The 20,424-nt window shown below is 39.5% G+C and overlaps 1 protein-coding gene across 1 annotated transcript in view; it reads right to left on the bottom strand.

The window, feature by feature from the left end:
- The window catches only part of LOC126502276 (phospholipid-transporting ATPase ABCA3-like), a 114,815-nt gene that overhangs the window by 12,912 nt on the left and 81,479 nt on the right, over positions 1-20,424 (bottom strand). Inside the window, exons 21-25 of the mRNA XM_050143146.1 lie at positions 18,959-19,178; positions 14,862-15,026; positions 3,751-3,938; positions 2,646-2,768; positions 2,246-2,440 (exon numbers count right to left, since the gene is read on the bottom strand). Coding sequence (XP_049999103.1) covers positions 2,246-2,440; positions 2,646-2,768; positions 3,751-3,938; positions 14,862-15,026; positions 18,959-19,178 — 891 coding nt within the window. The remainder of the gene's footprint in view (positions 1-2,245; positions 2,441-2,645; positions 2,769-3,750; positions 3,939-14,861; positions 15,027-18,958; positions 19,179-20,424) is intronic.

Below are 20,424 nucleotides of genomic sequence, written 5' to 3' on the forward strand. Positions count from 1 at the left end.
GTTGGCAAAAGATGTATGCAAATTACCCACACTTCAGTGAGCACAGTAGAAACTGGCACTCAAATAGCCATAATACTGGAATAATCAGATTCAAATTTGAAAGACACTCTTACAACTATGTTTAAATGAGGACGATGAAAAAGTTTGTCATTTAGATAAGTAAGAACACATGGCAGAAAACAAAACCATGACAAAAAAGCAAATGGAAAATTCTGAGCTAAAATTTATGTTTGAGGTTGGGGAGGTGGCATGGTTGGTAACATGCTTTCCACTCAAGCCTGGGGACTGAAGAGCAGACGCTTAGCCCTCACATAAAAAGCTGGGCATGGCAGTAGTGGGGCCAGATAGATCCTGAAGGCTTCTGGCCAGGAAACCTAGCCAAATGGTGAGCTCCAGCTTCAGTGAGACACTGCCTCAAGAATTAAGGTAGAAAAATGACTGGGGAAGATACTTGACATTGACCTCTGACCTTTCCAAGCACAAATATGCATCTGTATCCACACACGTGTACATGCATACAAACATGTACACAAAAATAAAGTAATTATGTCAGGAAAAATAATTAACATGAGGTTGGATGTAATTTGAAGATGAAACAATATAAACTAATCATCATGTGTATGTCTACACTCATTTAAATAGAAAATATGTAGGAAAATAAAGAGAGTCACAGAACCTCTGGAATGAGCATATGTAAAACAGACCTAGGAAAAACAGGCAAATGTGTACTTTTTTTTTTGAGTGTCTCTGACTTTAAGAATCATAAGCAATAGGGAAAATATTAACAATTAAGAAATGTATAAAAGATACAAATAGAGTATTTATAGGAAAGATATCTTTTAAATATTTCCTAAAGTTATTTAATTCTACTCATAAGAAGGAAAAAGAAAAAAAACTGCTCAAATAGCATTTTTTAAAATGGACCACACCAAAAAAAAAATTGAAAAGATGAGTCAAGTAATCCATTGTGGTAAGTGCAGGGGAACAGTGTGCATATTCATATCCAGGGAAAGCAGTCTGGTAAGGTTGAGAAGATGGTGCATGGTACACAGCCAGATCCCCAATACAATGAAGACAGACCTTTATAGCTGACTGGATGTCAGGGGGGTTTGTAGAATGACAGTGGTTACTGCTTTTACCCAGGAAGGACTTAACAAAGTTAGGAACAGGAGGTACGAGACTTGCTAACTGCACACCACTTATATTGGTTTCACCCAGTCCTTAAGTAATGAATACCTTCTTTGTTCAGTTTTGTTGGTATATATTTTTAGACTCTCTGTCCTGCTCTAGGTGCTGAGTTACAGCTTTGTCTTGGCTATCTGCTGACACCCCAAGTGTAATTTTTCACTTTCCCTTGGCTGCACAGGCAGCTTTCTTCAGACCTGTGTATGCACTTGATCCCCACACCTGGCTTGTCTATGTGTTACACCACTGTACCAGGCTTCAGAGAACTCCACTGGACACTTAATGGGTTGAAAACACCCAAGAACACCAGTCAATTTCTTTCTTAAAAGTTTATTTCTTACCTTGCTTGAGAGAGAAAATTTTATCCAGATTCCTCTACCTTTCCAATTTTCATTTCTTCTCCAGTTCCTTTATTCTGTATTTCAGTGTTGATAATTCACCAGAGTCCGTATTCTTTCTATTGTACACATTACTTACAGACGATCTCATTTACTTCCACAGTTTAAATTTCATCCATATTTTGATAAACCCCAAATTCATATCACTTTCCTATCACGGGTTCATACTGTGAATTGCATGCTCCAACTTAGACATATCAGAGATGCTCAAGATCCAAATGCCCTCCAAACATAACTCTCTCAAGATATTTATCGTCTTGGTGACTGGAGTCTTTACCCTCAGAAGTTCAACATAGAAATCCAGGCACCATCTTCCTTACTTTTTTTTAAAACTTGCATCCTCACAGTGCCGAGTCCTTTCAGTCCTTTCTATTCTCACAATCATTTTTTTCTAATTAGCTGTGTTTCAAAATTGATGTCAGGGCAGGTTAGCTGCAAGAGCAGATCTCCTCCAGGTCTATCTATTTGTAGACACTCAGTCTTTGTTTCACCGGAAAGGGTACTTTCCTGCCCTCAGACTCAGCATGACCAGGGAGTCTTTCAATTCTAAGAAATGAGGACTTATGGATCATGGTTCTTAGCTTCCCTCCCCTGTTCCTTAACAATTTGCCTGTCTGTCTCCTCCATCAAGACATGAAGTCATGGACTAAGGAAAGAAATACCTTTCTTGGATTTTTGGTGACACTCTGGCCATCGATCAACGCGACTCCAGAGGTGATAGTCTCGATTCCGGTCAGCATTTTAAAGGTAGTAGTTTTTCCAGCTCCATTTAATCCAAGCAATCCAAAGCACTCCGACTTCCTGACTACAAGGGAGATATTTCTCACAGCCTCAACAACAGGGCACTTAAAATAAATCTGTGAAAGTTAAAAACAAACAAACCGAGACACTGGTCATGAACTACAGAGCTAATCCCTCAGACTCTGAAAGCTGACAAAGCGACACTCTCACCAGAGTCCTCTCCCGTCCAGGCCTCTGCAGAACTGCAGTGTACCAGTACTGCTACTGGTCAGTTAAAGGCAGGGGAAAAGCTTAAACTCTAAGGCCAGGAAGTGGCATTACCTTTGTAACTTCACTGAGGACCAGAGGGGTATGCTGGGACGTGAGTAGCATGTGAGCTTTTCTTCTTTCTTCCTGTATGCCTTCGTCCTCCTCTTCTTTGCTTCCTAGGTCAGACTCTACAGCCTATATTTGCAAGACAAGGAGTACACACGTGGGCACTCTATAGAGAACTGGTTTAAACCAACAGATTTAAGAACACTAACTTGTGGGTTTAATATCAAAGATATGAGGAAATATCGAGCAGTTTCTAAGACCCTTTCTCCCCGCTTCCTGAGCTTCCTGAACTCTCACATACAAACAGACTTCTGGTTGGCTCCATTTTAGAAGAGCAGGGGCAGTCAAGGAGAGTCAAAGACAAAACTCTATGAAACAATATTCTGAACATTCTGTCAGAGCCAGGAGCAGGGGATGACTCCAGGGCAATAGTGATTTCTGCACACAGCAGGGCAGCTGCACATATGGACTCACAGCAGGTGTGACAATATGCACAGGGCCTGAGCAAGCTCAATCCAGACAAAAGCCCAGCGGGAAGTAGGGGTAGGGTGGGAGCAAAATCCCAACTCTAGCTGAGGAGTGTTTGGTTGTTGATAGCTTCAGAGAGAGGGAGAATTAACTTTCTTTCAGGGTGAGATGCCCTGGTAGGTCGTCCAGACTCCAGGGGAAGACTACACATCCAAGAATATTTGGGCAGCACACATTGGACACAGTAGGCTTCAAAAATAAAAAGAGGGCACAAAGTTGGGTGTGTATGGACTGGGGGCTGGATCTGGGTGGAGCTGGGGAAGGGGAGGAATTATCATCAAAACACAGTGTATAAAATTCTCAAAGAATGAAAATGTTTCTATATTTGGAGTGAATAGCATGTTCTTACTAGCATAAGGACAATTAATTTCAGTTGTAGCTAGTCCAGGAAGAATGACTTATTTCCTAGAGGACTAACCCAAGCTAAGATATTTACCCCTCAAACAAGTCACAGGTCTCTTTTAGTGTAATCAAATAACATTTTCTTTAACAAGTAATAGAAATGAGAAAATGTACATTTCTATTTTCTGGCTGAATGTTGCACTTTATTTAAATTATATTTAAAGTCTAATTAACTACTTACTTGCCTGCTGTTTCTGAATTTGTTGTAGAAATAAAACATAATGTTACGAAAGACCAAGTTCTTCAGGTTCCAGGAAACAGTCTCCAGGCACAAAAGCAAGAGGAGAAAAACTAAACCCATGGCAGCCAGCATGACCAGAAACTTCCCAATGCCGTGCTCTCCAAAGCCATACACATTATTCTGAGTATCTGAGGACACAAGGGACACAGCTGCCTTACTTAAAACCAGCACAGCATTTGAAACAGTGCCAAACAGTAAGACATACAGGAAGAAAATGATCTTCTGTCTTTGGTTATTTTCAGACACTCATGTAACCAAGGCTGGTCTTCAACTTGCTGTGAGTTGAAGATGGTCTGAAATTCTTGACCTTTTTTCTACCTCCCAAGTACTAGGTTCATAGGTGTGAATGTGCTCAAAAGATGAATTTTAAGTTAGATTTAAGAATTATAGGATGAGCAAATAAGTAACTTGTTATTTTCTTTGATCTTCTGTGATGTGGTTATTTATAGTTGTTATAAAAGTTGATCTTTTATTTATTTTCCCTCTAGCTTTTCTGTTCTCCATTTTGGCACTGAGGATTGACTCAGGGACGCAGTCATACAGCCTGTGCTCTCCCACTAAGCTTCACCTGGCCCTTCTGCCAGGGTTAGGGAGACAATCTTCCCTCACATGTGATGAACATCTGATCTCATTCTTTTCTGCAATGCTTATTAATTGCCCCACCCTAGCTTTTTTTTATATTTATTTATTTATTTATTTATTTATTTATTTATTTATTTATTATGTAGACAATATTCTGTCTGTGTGCATGTCTGCAGGCCAGAAGAGGGCACCAGACCTCATTACAGATGGTTGTGAGCCACCATGTGGTTGCTGGGAATTGAACTCAGGACCTTTGGAAGAACAGGCAATGCTCTTAACCACTGAGCCATCTCTCCAGCCCCCCCCACCCTAGCTTTGCAGGTGCTCTCCCTCCAGCTCCTTATATCATGGAACACCATCATTCTTTGAAAAGTCTTCTCTTAAGGTGTATGCATATACAGTGTAAGTTTCCCCTTGAGAATTTCTTTCAGTGCAAGCTATAATTTTTGTTACGTTGCTTTTGTTTTCATCCATCTATTTTCTATTTCCTCTTTTGATTATTTTTTTGAAATTATAATTATTTAAGCTTGCACTTTAATTTCCATATACTTATTAATTTCTAACACTCTTTTAGTGTTAATTTCTAGTTTCATACTATTACTGTTAGAGACAATATTTTATATAATTTTGGTGTTTTAAATGTATCCAGACTCATGGGTTAAACTGTTATCCTGGGGAATATTGCATGTGAGACCTATTCTGCCATTCTTAGGTTGGGTGTTCTTCATATACTTGCTAGGTCAAATTGGTTTAAGGCATTAATCATGCTTCTGTTTCCTTTTAGGATAGCTTTTTATCTAACATCGAGTATGGGGCACTAATACTGGACATAATGGTGCACACCTTTAAACTCAGCACTTGGACGGCAGAGACAGGCAGATCTCAGTGAGTTTCATTGAGGCAAGCCTAGTCTACATAGTGAGTTCCAGGACAGCCAGAGCTACAAAGTGAGACCTTGTCACAAAAACAAAACAAAACAAAACCCCAAACAAGCAAACAGAAGTATGGAGCAGCAAAGTTTTCAGCTATTAGTATACAACTATCTTCCCTTTGGTTCTACATTTTGTTGAATTTTAATATATTCATGATGATGTGACATATTTATCTACATAAAAATTTGCTTTTATATCTTATAAAATTTGACATAAGATCTATTTTGCAGCCGGGCGCTGGTGGCGCGTGCCTTACCAGCACTTGGGAGGCAGAGGCAGGTGGATCTCTAAGAGTTTGAGGCCAACCTGGTCTATAAGAGCTAGTTCCAGGCCAGGCTCTAAAGCTACAGTGAAACCTTGTCTCGAAAAACCAAAACCAAACCAAACCAAACCAAAACAAAAAACACCAAACAAAACAACAACAAAAAAAACTCAGAATAGATCTACTTTGCTTTATATTTGTATACTCAATGAAGTTAAGTCTCAGTTTTTATTTATATAGAATTTTTTCCATTTTATTTTTAACCTACTTGTATCTCTGTATCTAATATTAGTATCTTAAAGACAGAATATACTTGAGCTACTATAAATTCTGAATATATATGGCTTTTGATTAGAGAATTCAATTCATTTATATGCAAAGTATTGATAGTGACTTGTGTCTGTCATTTTTTCATTTGATTTCTATGCCATATCCTTTTTGTTCTTCAGTCCTTCAATTTTTGTCTCGTTTTCTATTGTTTTGTTGTTGTAGAACAGTTTGGTTCATTTCTTTGTGTGTGTGTGTGTTACTTTCTTAATGATCACCAACAGGAAATTGCAACCAACATGATTTTCGTTTTAAAAAAGGACCGTGTGTGTGTGTGTGTGTGTGTGTGTTTACAGGTAACTGCAGAGAACGAAAGTGCGGGATTCATGTGGAGGTGGATAGAGAAATGGACGGCTGTGAGCTGTCCATTGTGGGTGCCTGGGATTGATGGGTCCTCTGGAAGAGCAGTGTGGGTATCCCTCAGGGCTCAGGTTGCAATTAACATTAAAAATTATGCGAAAAATTTTTAGTTTGAATTAATTTCAAATTACCTTCAATAGCATGTACACTCAGTTATCATAGTTTTATAAATCTTCCATCATGACTGGGCATGGTAGGTCATGCCTGCAATCCCAACACTAGGGAGGTGGAACAGGAGGATAAGAAGTTCAGGGCCATCCTTGTCTACCCAGAGAGTTCATTGCCAGCCTGAGCTACATGATAATCTGCTGCAAAGAACCAAAAACAAAGCAAAACAAAACAAAAAAACAAAAGCCTTAAAGCAGAGCAAAGCCAAAACTATCCTTATGGTGTTGTTTTCACAGATCATAGTTTTAGATACTGTGCAACCATTAGTATAGACTTTAATTATTGTTATAGTATCAGTTTTCTAAAATGCTTCAGGGAAAACAAGCAGATATATTCCAAAATGCAACATTTTGATAGCTGCTTTTGTGTGTGTTTTGTTTTGTTTTGAGACAGGGTCTCTCTCCATAGCCCTGACTGTTCTGGAATGCACTATGTAGATTAAATCTGCTTATTGTCTAATAACTTTTGCTTTCAGTTGATTTTTATTTAGCTTTTTTTGGTAGAATATTATACTAGCATAACATTTTCATTTATTTGCAAATATCTTAATTTTCCTTTCTTTATTGGAATAGTATTTTCTTTGCTGGATATATAGCATTTGGCAGTGGGGTTCTGGACTCTTTGAGATACATTTTTGCTATGTATCATAGGTTGACTTCAAACTTGGGGTCCTCTTGCCTCAGCCTCCCAAGTGATAGTGTATGCCATCATACCTGGCTGGATATGGAAGTTTTGATTTTTTTCCCTCCATTCCTTTGATTGGGCTAGCCTTTGCTTTCTGGCCTCTCTATGCATAGTTTCCTGTGAGAAATAAGATGGCACTTGTTTGGGGATCCTTGGAGCCACATCACTTCTTGTGGCAGCTTTCATAATTATTGTTTTGTCTTTGATATCAGATAATGTTATTTCAGTGTTTCTCATTGTGGAATATTGAGTTTATTCAGATTGGAATTGAGGCTTTTGGATGAATTCATTCATGTATCTTAGATACTTTTAAATGTTTTTAAGATTTTCTTACCCTGCTCTCTTCTCTCTTTTCTTAGGACTCTGATGATACACAGTGTGAGGCAGTTAATAGGATACCACAAATTGCCAAAGCTCTCTCCATATTACCTTCTTTTTCCTCTTTGTCCTCTTACAAAGCTCCTTCATTTTCTGCCAGTTAAAACATTCTGCTGAACATCCCAAGTAGAGTCTTGGTCTCTGTTCTGTGCATTTCCATCCTGAGGTTGCTGTTTATCCTTGTATAAGTACTCACCTATAGTGGGGTCTACATTTAGCAAGGGCCCATTCTCCTGCTTTCCTTTAATTTTTGCCTATGGTTTCATACAACTCTGGGTTGATTTAAGACAGTTGATTTAAAGTTGTAATAAGTCCAAGTTCTGTTCATTTATTTTTAACCTATGAAGGTTGTTTATTAGTTTAACCCAAAGATGTTTTTGAAAAGTAGGAAGATTATGTTTAATTATCATATGCTTATGATAGTCTCCCTTGTCTCTTGAACTCCTCCACCCCTCCCCCAGGCTGGTTTTGGTTTTTGAGACAGAGTTTCTCTGTATAACAGCCCTGTCTGTCCTGAAACTCACTCTGTAGACCAGATTGGCCTCAGACTCACAGAGCTCCACCTGCCTCTGCCTCCAGAGTCCTGGGATTAGAGGTGTGCCACCACACCTAGGGTCTTTTAATTTTTTTGTGGGGTGGTAATTGACTGTTTTAAGTTTTACTTGTTTATAATGCTTTATAAACTACTATTGAAAAAATTTACCTTTAATGTGTTTTGTCACTGAGTATTCCATTATATTAGTGTCAGATATTGATTTGACAGTATAATCTCAAATGTTTGGGGACAATAAAAAAGGAGGGGAAAAAGCACTAATGTGTTAAAATTATCTTTCATTCCTATTGTAAGCATTGCAGCTCAGATTTCCATCCTGGCAGTTGAGAGCTAAGGAATACCACAAAATCACCACAAGCATCACAGCTTAAAGCCCTGCTACAAGGAGAAGTTTCCTAAATGCAAGTGTAACTATTCTGCTCTGGCAGGGGATGGTTTTCCCAGTGAAGCTGTTACTTTCTGCTCTGGAGAAGCGGTACAGCTCTGCTCTGCTACCAAGAAGTGTTACAGATTTATTCAAGTCAAAGTGCTACAGTTCTGCTCCACTAGGGAAATTTGCCCCAGAGAGAGTGGTATACAGTTCTGCTTGGCTCCACTCCGCTCCTCCACTCTGCGCTGATGGAAGTTGTTACAGCTGGGCTCTGGGGAAAATGTCATGCCACACAAGTAACCTCACTATAGAGATTCACTGAGAAGAAAGAATCTAAGAGGGTGGCTGTCTCAGCAAACTCAACAGGGTATAGGCTTTTGAAGGGGTGGTGGAGCCTTCTAGGGTGGATTTGCACTGGTGGATTTTTGTCGTCTGACTCTGGTGTAAACTCAGGGACTGGTGTAATTTCAAGACATGGTCCTGGGGTCAAGTCAGGGGCAGGGCTTTTTTTCCTTGGCCTTTTTCACCCTATCACACCTTCTTCACACTAGTCCTTCCTAGACTATTGTGTGTTCTTTTTTTTTTTCTTTACTACGTCTTGACATTTACCCTTGGTGACTAGAGTTACTCTGCATCTTTAAATTCATCTAGAGATGTCCAGAAAGCATTCACAGCACCGAGAAAGACCCCAGGGTTTTGTCAGTGGCAGCCCCTGAGTCGCTCTCATAGGCATTTACTATACTTACATAAACCACAGTTCTTGGGAACACCATCCGTACTCTCTCTCTGCCATCTATAACCATGAATGCCATACAAGGAGTGAGAAAAAGTAAGTGGATAGATGAAATGTCCATAATACGCTTTTTAGCAAACATTAACAGCAGCTTCTTTCTTTATTAAATATTTCCTTTTTTTTTTCTTTTGGAGTCAAGGTTTTTCTGTGTAATAGCCTTGGATGTCCTGGAACTCACTTTGTAGACCAGGCCTATCCCTGCCTCCCCAGTGTTGGAATTAAAGGCATGCACCCCCATGCTCAGCCAATATTTCCTTTTTTTAAAACAAGTTTTTAATAAGGTTCATTAGCTTACAGAATTGCAATAAAGTTAATTCTTGAAGTCACTGCCATCTTGCATTTTGTTTCAGTGGTAGCGGTGAGAGATATTCTTGAGATCACCACTGTACCATTTTTTCTATGGATTTTTAAAACATTCCTGCTAAGTATTCTAGTGATGCACCTGTAGATTAGATTAGAATTGGTTTCATGTTTTCTTTTTTAGTGAGTTTGTTACTTGTGTACAGAAAAAATAATGATTTTTGTATTTTGGCTTTGCACTATGCTACTTTGCCAGAGCTAAATGTTTTATGGTAGAGTCCTAGGTGTGTTTTAAGTATAGGATGGGTTGGCAGTTATAACAACACATTTTCCTGTCAGTTGCCTTTAAACTCCCTACTCTTGTCTTATTCTGGTGAGACCACAGGCACTACATTAAGTAAGAAGAGCAAGAGTAGATATTTGATACTTGAGTTATTCTTTTACAGGAACTACTTTCAATTTCCCCCATTTGTTAAAATGCACAGTGTAGGCTTGTCATATATAGCCTTTATTAGGTTGAATTATGACCCTTACTTTCCTACTTAAAAGGATGTTGAATCATGTCAAAGTTTTTCTGCATTTTCCAATCCAAGAGCAAGGGAGATCCTTCCATTTTCTGGTGTCCTCTTCAATTTCTTTCTTCAAAGGCTTAAAGTTCTTGTCAAATAGATCTTTCACTTCCTTGGTCAGAGTTACCACAAGATATTTTATGCTCTTTGTGGCTATCGTGAAAGGTGATGCTTCTCTGATTTCCCTCTCTGCTTCCTTATCCTTAGTGTATAGGAAGGCAACTGATTTTTTGGAGTTGATCTTGTATCCTGCCACATTACCAAAGGTGTTTATCAGCTGTAGGAGTTCTATGGTAGAGTTTTGGGGGTCGCTTATGTATACTATCATATCATCTGCAAATAACGAAAGCTTAACTTCTTCTTTCCAATACGAATCCCCTTGATCTCCTTATGTTGTCTTATTGCTATTGCTAGAACTTCAAGCACTATATTGACATCCTTGTCATGTTCCTGATTTTAGTGGGATGGCTTTGAGTTTTTCTCCATTTAATTTAATGTTAGCTGTCGGCTTGCTGTAAATAGCTTTTATTATATTTAGGTATGACCTTCTATCCCTAATCTCTCCAAGACCTTTATCATAAAGGGGTGTTGGGACAATGATCTATATTCTATTAATTATATTTTAAATAAACGCTGATTGGCAGGAAGTATAGGCAGGACAACCAGACAGAAAGTAGAGGCGGGTCAATGAGAACAGAGAATTCTGGGAAGAGGAAAGCTTGGTCTGCAGTCATTGTGACCCATCCACAGAAGAAGCAAGATGTGACTGCCTCGCTGAATAAGGTACCAAGCCACGTGGCTAACATAGGCAAGAATAATGGGCTAATATAAGTTATAAGAGTTTATAAGAAGCCTAAGATAATGGGCCAATCAGTTTATAACTAATGCAGACCTCTGTGTGATTTCTTTGGGACTTAATGACTGTGGGAACCGAGCAGGACAGAAACCCTGACAACACTATTGGGTTGCCTTATCCAGCCTGGATATGAGAGTTTATATCTACCTAGTCCTATTGCATCTTGTTATGCCATGTTCAGCTGAGATCATTAGGAGGCCTGCTCTTTTCTGAAGGGAAATAAAGGAGGTGTGGATTCTGGGGGATAGGGAGGTGGGAGGGCTTGAAGGAGGGGAGGGAGAGAAGGCTGTGGTTGGGAGTATGAAAAAATAAATTAAAAAATAAAATTTACTTTTTCAATTAAAATTTCTGTATCAAGGAAATTAGCCTCTATTTTTCTCCCTGTCCTAATCAGGCTATGGTATCAGAGTAATACTGGCCTTCATAGCATGATTTCTGAAGTGCCTCTTTCCTTTTTATTTTATGGGAATAGATTAATTAGTATGCTGGTTGGTTTTAACTGTCATCTTGATCCAACCTGGAATCACCTGCGAAGAGTCTTAGAAAAGGAATTCTCTAGATCTGCTTGACCTGTGAGTAATTCCATGGTGTATTGCCTGATGGCTAACTGATGTAGGAATACCAAGCCCACTGTAGGTGGCACCATGTTCTAGGCATTATGAGAGAGAAGAAAGCTGGCAGACAGCAATCAGGTGTGTAGAACAAAGGTATCTGTTTGTCTCTGCTATTGAATATGTATGTGGTGTGGCAAGATTCCTCAAGCTACACCTCTGTGACTTTCCTGCAATGATGTTATATAACCTGTGACTGTGAACTACACTAGTCTCTTTCTTCCTTCCCTGAGTTGCTCTCTGTCAGACTGTCTGTCACAGCATAAGGAATGACATTAGGAGTACTGCTGTTGGCTTTTATGTCTGACAGAATTCAGCAGTCAATCTACCAGGTCCTAGATTTTGCTGGTTGGGAAACTATTATTGCTTTAATATTGTCCTTCATTTATCTGTTTATGTTTTAAAAATACACTCAGTTCAATTCTGCTAGATAATCAGTGTTTATAATTCTAGCCTTCTCCTAGGCTTTCCAATTTATTGAAATGTAAGTTTCAAAAGTGTTTTCTAATGATCTTTAGGCTCTCAATGGTGATCTGTGTAATATCGCCCTTTTCATCTCTTAATTTCTAAATTTAAGTGTTCTATTTTGGGTAATTTAGATTTTTTGATTTCCATTTAATTTCATTTCTCATCTTCATTATTTATGCTTTCACTTGGGGTTAGGCTTATTTTGATTTTCTATAACCTTAAGATACACCATTAGGTTATTTATTCAAGAATTCTCTTAAGTTCTTTTTATAAAAATATAGGCATCTACATGGAACGTAGAAAAAGACAAGATCTCCTGAGTAAATTGGGAGCATGGGGACCTTGGGAAAGGGCTGAAGGGGTGGGGAGAGGCAGGCAGGGAAGCAGAGAAAAATGTAGAACTCAATAAAAATAAAAAAAATGCAGGCATTCATAGGTATACACTTTCCACTTCTAATGGATTTTGCTGTATCTCAAAGGTTCTGGTAAGTTGTACTTGTATTTTCACTTGCTTCTAGGACTTTCAAATTTGCTCTATGAGTTTCTCAGGGACTCATTATTTAAGCATGTTATAACTCACTGATCATTTAAGAGTACTAATCTCCTCATATTGTACAGTTCTTTTGTTATTGACTTGTTATTTTAAAATGCAAGAAACTGCTTTTATTCTCTTACATTTCTTAGTATTTGCTTTATGGATTGTAATGTGATTTTATAGAAGGATCAATTGGCTGCTAAGGAAAATAAGTATTCTATGGCCTTTTCATGAAATTGTCGTTTTATGTCTACTGTCACTGAATCATTTGTCTATTGTTTTTTTTAGGGGGTAGGTCTGAATAATCTATCGATAATAGGAGTGTTTTGAAGCCATTCACTATTGTTGAATCTAGACCAATCCATTGTTTGTTTTTATGACACTGGGTACTTAGTCGAAATGTGTTTATCATTGTTGCAGGTTTTTAAATTAAAACTCTAACATTTACTTATTATGCATGTTTCTGTGTATATATGTATAAGAACATGTGTACCATGTAACTTGTAGGAGTTGGTTCGCTCCTTGGGAACAAAATACAGGTTGTTATGTTCAATAGTACCCTTACCCTTACCTGTGAGGCATCTCAGTAACCTTATAGATCTTCTTGACAGTCTGCTCCCTTTGTGAGTATGCAGTGGCTGTCTTTATATATATCGACTAGCTTTTTATTTAAAATGTACTTTTTAAAAATCAAAATATATACTCTTACTCTAGGTGACCATATGAATTTAAATGCTTTTGAAACTGTTCAGAAGGCAGCTGGAGCACTGAAAGAACCAAGAGGTTACCACTGGCAATCCCGAGTTGCTCTCTTAGGCATCTATTATACTGATGTAAACTTACAACTAAAATTCTTTGGGATCACAGTCCATACCATCCATAAGCATGCCACTGGCTTGTGCTCTCACAGTATGTTTTCCCCTATGCCTTCACTGTTAGTCTGCATGTATCTTTCAAAGTGTCTATTGGTGATAATACACATTTGGATCTTGTTTTCAAATTCAGTCAGCTAAACTGAACCTATTAATTGGAGAAATTAGACTATTAACATTTATGATTGTTGTTGTTCTGGTTTGTTTTAATACTGTTTATTTTTTTATTTTTATTTTTTTGATTTTCAAGACAGGGTTTCTCCGTAGCCTTTTGGTTCCTGTCCTGGAACTAGCTCTTATAGACTAGGCTGGCCTCGAACTCAAAGAGATCCACCTGCCTCTGCCTCCCGAGTGCTGGGCTTAAAGGCGTGCGCCACCACTGCCCGGCTTATTCTTTTCTTTCTCTCTTATTCATCTTAGAGCTTAATGGTCTTACTCACTTACTTACTTACTTAGCTGACCGCTTTTACTTCTTTCTTAGTTCTCATTTATGATTCCTTTCATAAATAAATGCTTTCCTGAGTTCCCATGATTATGACTGCCTTTCTTATTTACCCATATATAAGGGTTATTGAAGTGTTTTCTACAGTGCTCTTTTATGGGGTCATGAATTGCTTTGTCTTAGAAGGTCTTCAATGTCTATTGATTGTAGAAGTTAACTTGGAAAAATACAGTAAATTTTGTTATCAGTTAATTTACTCCCAGTGCTTCAAACACATCTATTGTACCATGTGTTTATGGCTTCCAGGGTTTCTATTGAGATGTATGATATAATTCTGATGGATTAGTCATTGTAAGTAATTTGGAAATCCTCTCTTGCAGTTTTCAATATTCATTTTTTTTGTAATATAATTTTTTTTTATCTGCCTCCTCCCTGCCTCCCATTTCCCTCCCTCTCTCCCTTTTCCTTCCCCCTTCTCCCACTCTTCTCTCCCTCCCTCTCCAGTCTGAAGAGCAGTCAGGGTTCCCTGCCCTGTGGAAAGTCCAAGGTCCTCCCCCCTCCATCCTGGTCTAGGAAGGTGAACATCCAAACTGGCTAGGCTCCCACAAAGCCAGAACATGAAGTAGGATCAAAACCCAGTGCCATTGTCCTTGGCTTCTCGGCAGCCCTCATTGTCCGCCAAGTTTTCAATATTCTTTATCCTGTAGTCTTAACAGTTTAACTACAATGTGATGTCACCAGGTGCTCTCTGGTCATGCCTAACTTGAGGTTTGTAAATCCCTCTTCTGTCCATAAGTTTCCCAAAATTTGAGCAACTTTCTGCATACATTTTATTGAACAGGTTTAGTATGTTTCAATTTGCTACTCAGTTCATTCTACTCAACTGGAAGAAAACCAGGTTTTTCTTACTTTACATAACCTTAGTAGAAGTGTAGAAAGTAAAACGGAATATAGTGTTTTTATGGGCCAGAAGAGTTCCCAATACTCACACAGATCACTACAGTCCATGTAAGTCCTTCTGAATTTCTTAGCACACAGTGCTTTTACCTCATAGTCATCAAAATACCTGCTGATACTCATTGCGAAGTTGTAACCGGGCAGTATCATTAAAGCTGTATTTATAAGGTTGCGGATGAAGTCAGAAACATCATTATCTGTAATTAAAAAAATAATATATTAGTTTTAGTTATTAGAAAAGTAGTGAACCTCCTCATAAAAACCAATTTCCCCTCAAATAATTAAGCCATTCTTAGACAAACTATTAGACAATCCTTAAGACCACAGCATTTGTTGCTAAATGTACCCACCTAGATAACTTGTGGAAAAATAACAGAATTAATCACACAAATGAGTAGATTATGATAAAGGTGACTTCCTAGCATCTGCTCTCCTTCCTTTTTATTCTTTGTTTTCCTTTTCCTTTCTTGATGGGGAAGATCAGTCAATCACATTTAGCTAGAGTGTGGCCACCTGGGGCCAAGGAAGAAGGACCTGGGGATCCAGGTGCCCGCCCCTTGTTTTGCCTCTCTCGGCTGCACGTGGTGCTCGCTGGACCTCCCTCCCCCGGTCATGTGAGTTTCTCATTTACCCAATTATTAAATTATAGTCCTTGTTTTTGAGCTGGTCTGTTAATTCTAACTATGGGTCGACCACACCCGTCATTTGGCGCCCGACCTTGGGGCTTTTTTGGAGCCCTTTAAGGCTCTAGATACCCGCACCAAATCTCGCGCCCCTGCCGTACAGCTTTCTCCCGTGGCCGTGGGGAGGGGGTCCGCTTTGTCGCCCATGGCGGAAGGCCTCTCCTCCGCACAGACCATCCCCCCTCTTCCCCTGCTGGTCTTCTGTGCTGTGCTCCCTTGTTCGTTCTTGCCCTGCCTGGCTGCAGGCCGCCACAGGCGCCAAAGAGGGAGCACGAATGTCCATGTGCCTGGGTGTGGCCCAGAGCCCCGCTGTGGCGGTGGCTCTGTCATTACAACAGGCGCCTGGCTGTGCCCGACTCTACAGCTATCGTAGCGGGTGATTCATACAGCACACGGTCTATGAGTTTAACCTCTGGATTTGAGTATATATTTCAGAATTTCTTCTCCTGTTCTCATTCGCCTGCCACGTGGATTCAGGTGCACCCCACCACCTACTGACAGGCAACAGTTATTGCACCTACTCTTGCTGATTTGATTAAACCACAGGTAAGAATTATTTTAAATTTAAGGAAAAATGTCAGACAACCTAACCCTCCAAGGCTTTCATAGCCTTTTCACTTACTCCATGTGGGAGGTCTTACAAGATGCGAATGACACCCCTCTCACGTGGCTATTTCTGGGATTCACCTTTTTTTCTTGTATTTTATGGCTTTTTCATAATATGGTTTGACAATAGGAAAATGATGCAGTCTTTTCAGACTGAATTCAGGATTCTTAGAAAAGAAGTTGAAAATCTAAGGAGGGCACAACCATCTTGTCTGACAATTTTCAGTTGGCTGAGGTAATTTTAAACAATTCAGACTGACACCAACCTCCTCAAGAAAGAGACTGGAGTTCTCAAGGAGGAGACTAGATCTTTGTCTAATATGACTTGGTCAACTGAGCTAAATTTTGAAAAGGTACAGTCTAATATTAATTCATTTAAGGAGAAATTCGCTGCTCTGGAGGAGGAAATGGCTGATTTGGCTCATAAAATCTAGTCCATGACTGTAGGTGCTGAAACATTATTTGAGAGGATTTGAACTGCTGAATGTATTAATCAGACATCCAAGAAGGCACTATACATGCCATGAAGATTATGTCCAAGGATGAGATATTATCTCTAATGGACAGACTTCATACCTTAGAATCCTCAATGAAGGCATTAGAGAATAATACTGGACAGGAGATTCAGGCCTTGCAGAGGGCAATGGAAACAGATTTGAAAAGACTGAGGAAATTATAGACTTCGACGAACAGGAGCAAAAGGTAGAAAGGCAAAATTTAACTCTGTCCGTACATAAAACTCTCTGGGATAGCTTCCCCAGAGTTCTACCTGCCTTTCCAGTAATAACATCAGAAAAGGTAGCTGGGACCAAATACCCTAAGGTCATCAAGGAACATACATGGGAGCCTGTACGAATGAGTAATCTGAAAGAAATTAAACAAGTGCTTGTGAATTATGGACTATATTCGTCCTTTGTTAGAGAGATGGTCAAAGCCTGGGCTATCAGTAACAAGGCCACACCTCATGACTGGGCTCAATTAACAGCTGTCCTAGAAAGCAGCCCTCAATTGTATTGGAGATGCCTTTTCAAAGAGGAGGTTAGATTTTTAGAACAGCAGGAAAGAGTGAAAGGAACTGAGATTTCCCTAGATCAAATTCTAGGTGTCAGACTTTACTCTGATCCCCAGGACCAAGCTCTTTATGATGACCACATCTTATCCGTATGTGCCACAGCAGCTTTAAAGGCTTGGGATGGGGCTCAGGACCCAGGACAGAGAATGGAATCATATCTCAGGGTTAAACAGGGCCAGAGAGAACCCTTTAGTGACTTTTTACAAAGACTAACTAAGGGCGTACAAATAGGGATAACTGATCCAGAAGCCAGACGTATAATAATTGAATCTTTGGCTTATGACAATGCCAACATAGAGTGCAAAAGGATCCTGGGGCCTTTAAAGATCAGATCAGCCCCCTTGGAGGAATGGGTCTTGCATACAATGAATACATTACATTACATTTGACTCAGCCTTCAGGTTTATAGAGGAGATGTGGAAAAGGTAGACACTGGACAAATGAATGTAGATCAACAAGAGATAGACAGGGCAACCTGTTACCATCAGGAAACGCTTGTCTTCTTCTTGGCAGAACTGGCCTTTGGGCAAAGAAAAGCCCATATCTCAACCACTGACAGAGATACAGAGTATCCATAAATGGATAAAAACAGGATTGTCTTATCCTGCCAAGGCAGTTTAAGATAGTTCTAAAAAGTTTTTTTGCCTTTGAAAATGGTATGTCAGTTATGTTAGACCTTAGCCAAAGTTGGTTGCTTCAACATTGCAAATGAGACTTTGGGTGATTGCCCAGGTAGTCAGTTGTCTCTGTCATTTGTTGCACATTTTAAAGTTTCTCGTTTGTACTTCCTGGTTGATCAAGTAATATTACTTCCCTTCTCAGATCTTTGATGGAGTTGAAGATTAGATAATTGTAGTTACCTTCCTCATGATTTAGCTAAACTTAATTTTAATACATTATTTAAACTCCTTGAAATAGTATGCTTAGTAAAACTTTTGTTATATGTTTCTTGCTTAATATTGTTTGTTGCTTGTAATTTTATATTTGGTTATCTATTCCTATTGTATATAGTTGTATTGGGTTTGGTTTGATCCTGTTTAGACAAAAAAGGGAGATGATGGGGAAGCTCAGCCAATCACATTTGGCTAGGGTATGGCTGCCTGGGGCCAAGGAATAAGGACCTAGGTGCCTGCCCCTTGTTTTGTCTCTCTGTCTCAGCTGCGCATGGTGCTTGCTGGACCCCGGTTGTGTGAGTTTCTCTTTTTCCCAATTATTAAATTATTGTTGCGGGAGGTCCTTCCGCTCCTCCAGCCAATAGCCGCTGAGATACCAGCACCAGCCCATTGGGATGTCGTCTCTCTCCCTTTAAAAAAAAGCGGCCGCTTCCCTTCTCACTCTCTCTTACTTCCTGCTCCACTTCCGGCGACTAGACTCCCTTCCTGATTGCGCAGAGGGCTGTTGTCTGGGACGGTGATCTGTAAGTTTTTTCCCCTTTAAATAAATAACCATTCTATTAATCATAATTCTAAACTGGTGTGGGATTGTTTTTGACTTACGCCTTCGCCTTCAAATTATATTCCTTGTTTTTGAGCTGGTCTGGTTAATTCTAACTACCGGTCAACCACGCCTGTCACTTTCTCTTTTTCTTCCTCCTCCCTTTCCTTCATCTCCCATATACCTACTCAACAAATATTTGATGTTTCCAAAATCATAGGTTTTCAGATAATTGAAAAGTGTTTATCAGTTATTTTTTTAATTCCTATGTCATTTTATCCCCATTTATTCAATGTATTTTCTGGGAAGGGGGAAAATTATATGGTGTTCTTACCATAAAATTTCAGTAGAGTAGAAATGACAATACTGAAAATAGTTGAGAAGTAGTTAAACAGTGTGAGCTTGATGTAGGAAGTGGTGCTGCTCTGGAACAGGAAGCTTCCAAGATACGTGAGAGGAACCACACACCAGCCATACAGCATGAAAATCAGCATTATGTCCACAAAGTTGTAACTCACAACAAATGCATCCACTTGGCAGACTCTGAATACACCCTGGGACAGAGAATAGAGGGGTAAAAGCAAGGTGAAGGATACTGTGCATAGACACTGTTTCAACTAGGCCAGAATGATTAACTACCAATTTGGGTCACATTTAAGCTTTAGTGTGAACTTAGGTGAACTATTTCCCAACTGAGAATATTACAATGAGCACAGTAATTGAGTTCCTCTTTCCATTTTTCTTCTCTTTGAAATAGGCTGTACTTCCCACAGCCATGATCAAAGACAAAAAAGATATAGAGAAAGACACTAGAAAATGGAAAGAAATTCTTTGCTCATGAATTTGGAATAATTGACATTGTGAAAATAACCATTTTACCAAAAGCTATTTACAGATTCAGTGCAACCCCAATCAAAAACTCCCATCTTATTCTTTGCAGAAATAGAAAAAAAACACCTAAAATTTATTTAGAATCACAAAAAGCCCAAATGACCAAAATAATCCTGAAAAAAAAAAACCCATAACAACTCTGGAGAGATTACTATTGCAGATATATTGTAGGACTATAGTAATAAAAACAATATGACATTGGCACAAAACCAGACATGTATATCAATGGAACACAACTTAAGATTCAAACATGAGGACACATAACTTCAGTTACATAAATCTGAAAAAGATGCAAAAGATGACCACCAGAGAAAAGACAGAAGCTTCTGTCAGGAGCCATTTCCCCCCAATCATTACAGGAACCATCACCCTGGGGAGTCTGCAGAGAACCTCACACCCATAATTGTGTTCTATTGAGAAAACCTGCCCCTCATCCAATTAACTGTTAATCTATTAGCAGAATACACCTCACATTCCAGCTACCCAGGGAACCAGGTGTGGCAACTCGTGACTTCCTGGCCCTATCTGTCTGTCCGAGTGTAGCCTGGCCTACGTGACCGGAACCACGCGGCAAGAATCCAGTTACCCTGCCCCCCATTCCTTACCATATATAAACTGTAACCCGTCCCTAATAAACGGAGGCCTTGACAAAGTTGCTTGGCCTCGTTCTTCTGTCTTAGCTCACTCCCTTCCAGGTAGCGCCCCTCCGAGACCCTGGAGTAACTGGATTGCGGGGTGGGTTACAACCCCTAGACTGAGTAGCCCACCCCAACGCAATCCACAGTGGCGCCCGAACACTGTGGATTGCTTTGGGGTGGGCTACTCAGCAAATAGTGCTTGCAATACTGAATGCCTACATGCAGGAGAGTGATATGACCTGTATCTATCACTTTGTACAAAATCTAATTC

The sequence above is a fragment of the Alexandromys fortis genome, unplaced genomic scaffold, assembly GCF_014885135.2.
Source record: "Alexandromys fortis isolate MF-2015 unplaced genomic scaffold, M_Fortis_MF-2015_v1.1 scaffold_45, whole genome shotgun sequence".
NCBI lineage: Eukaryota > Metazoa > Chordata > Mammalia > Rodentia > Cricetidae > Alexandromys > Alexandromys fortis.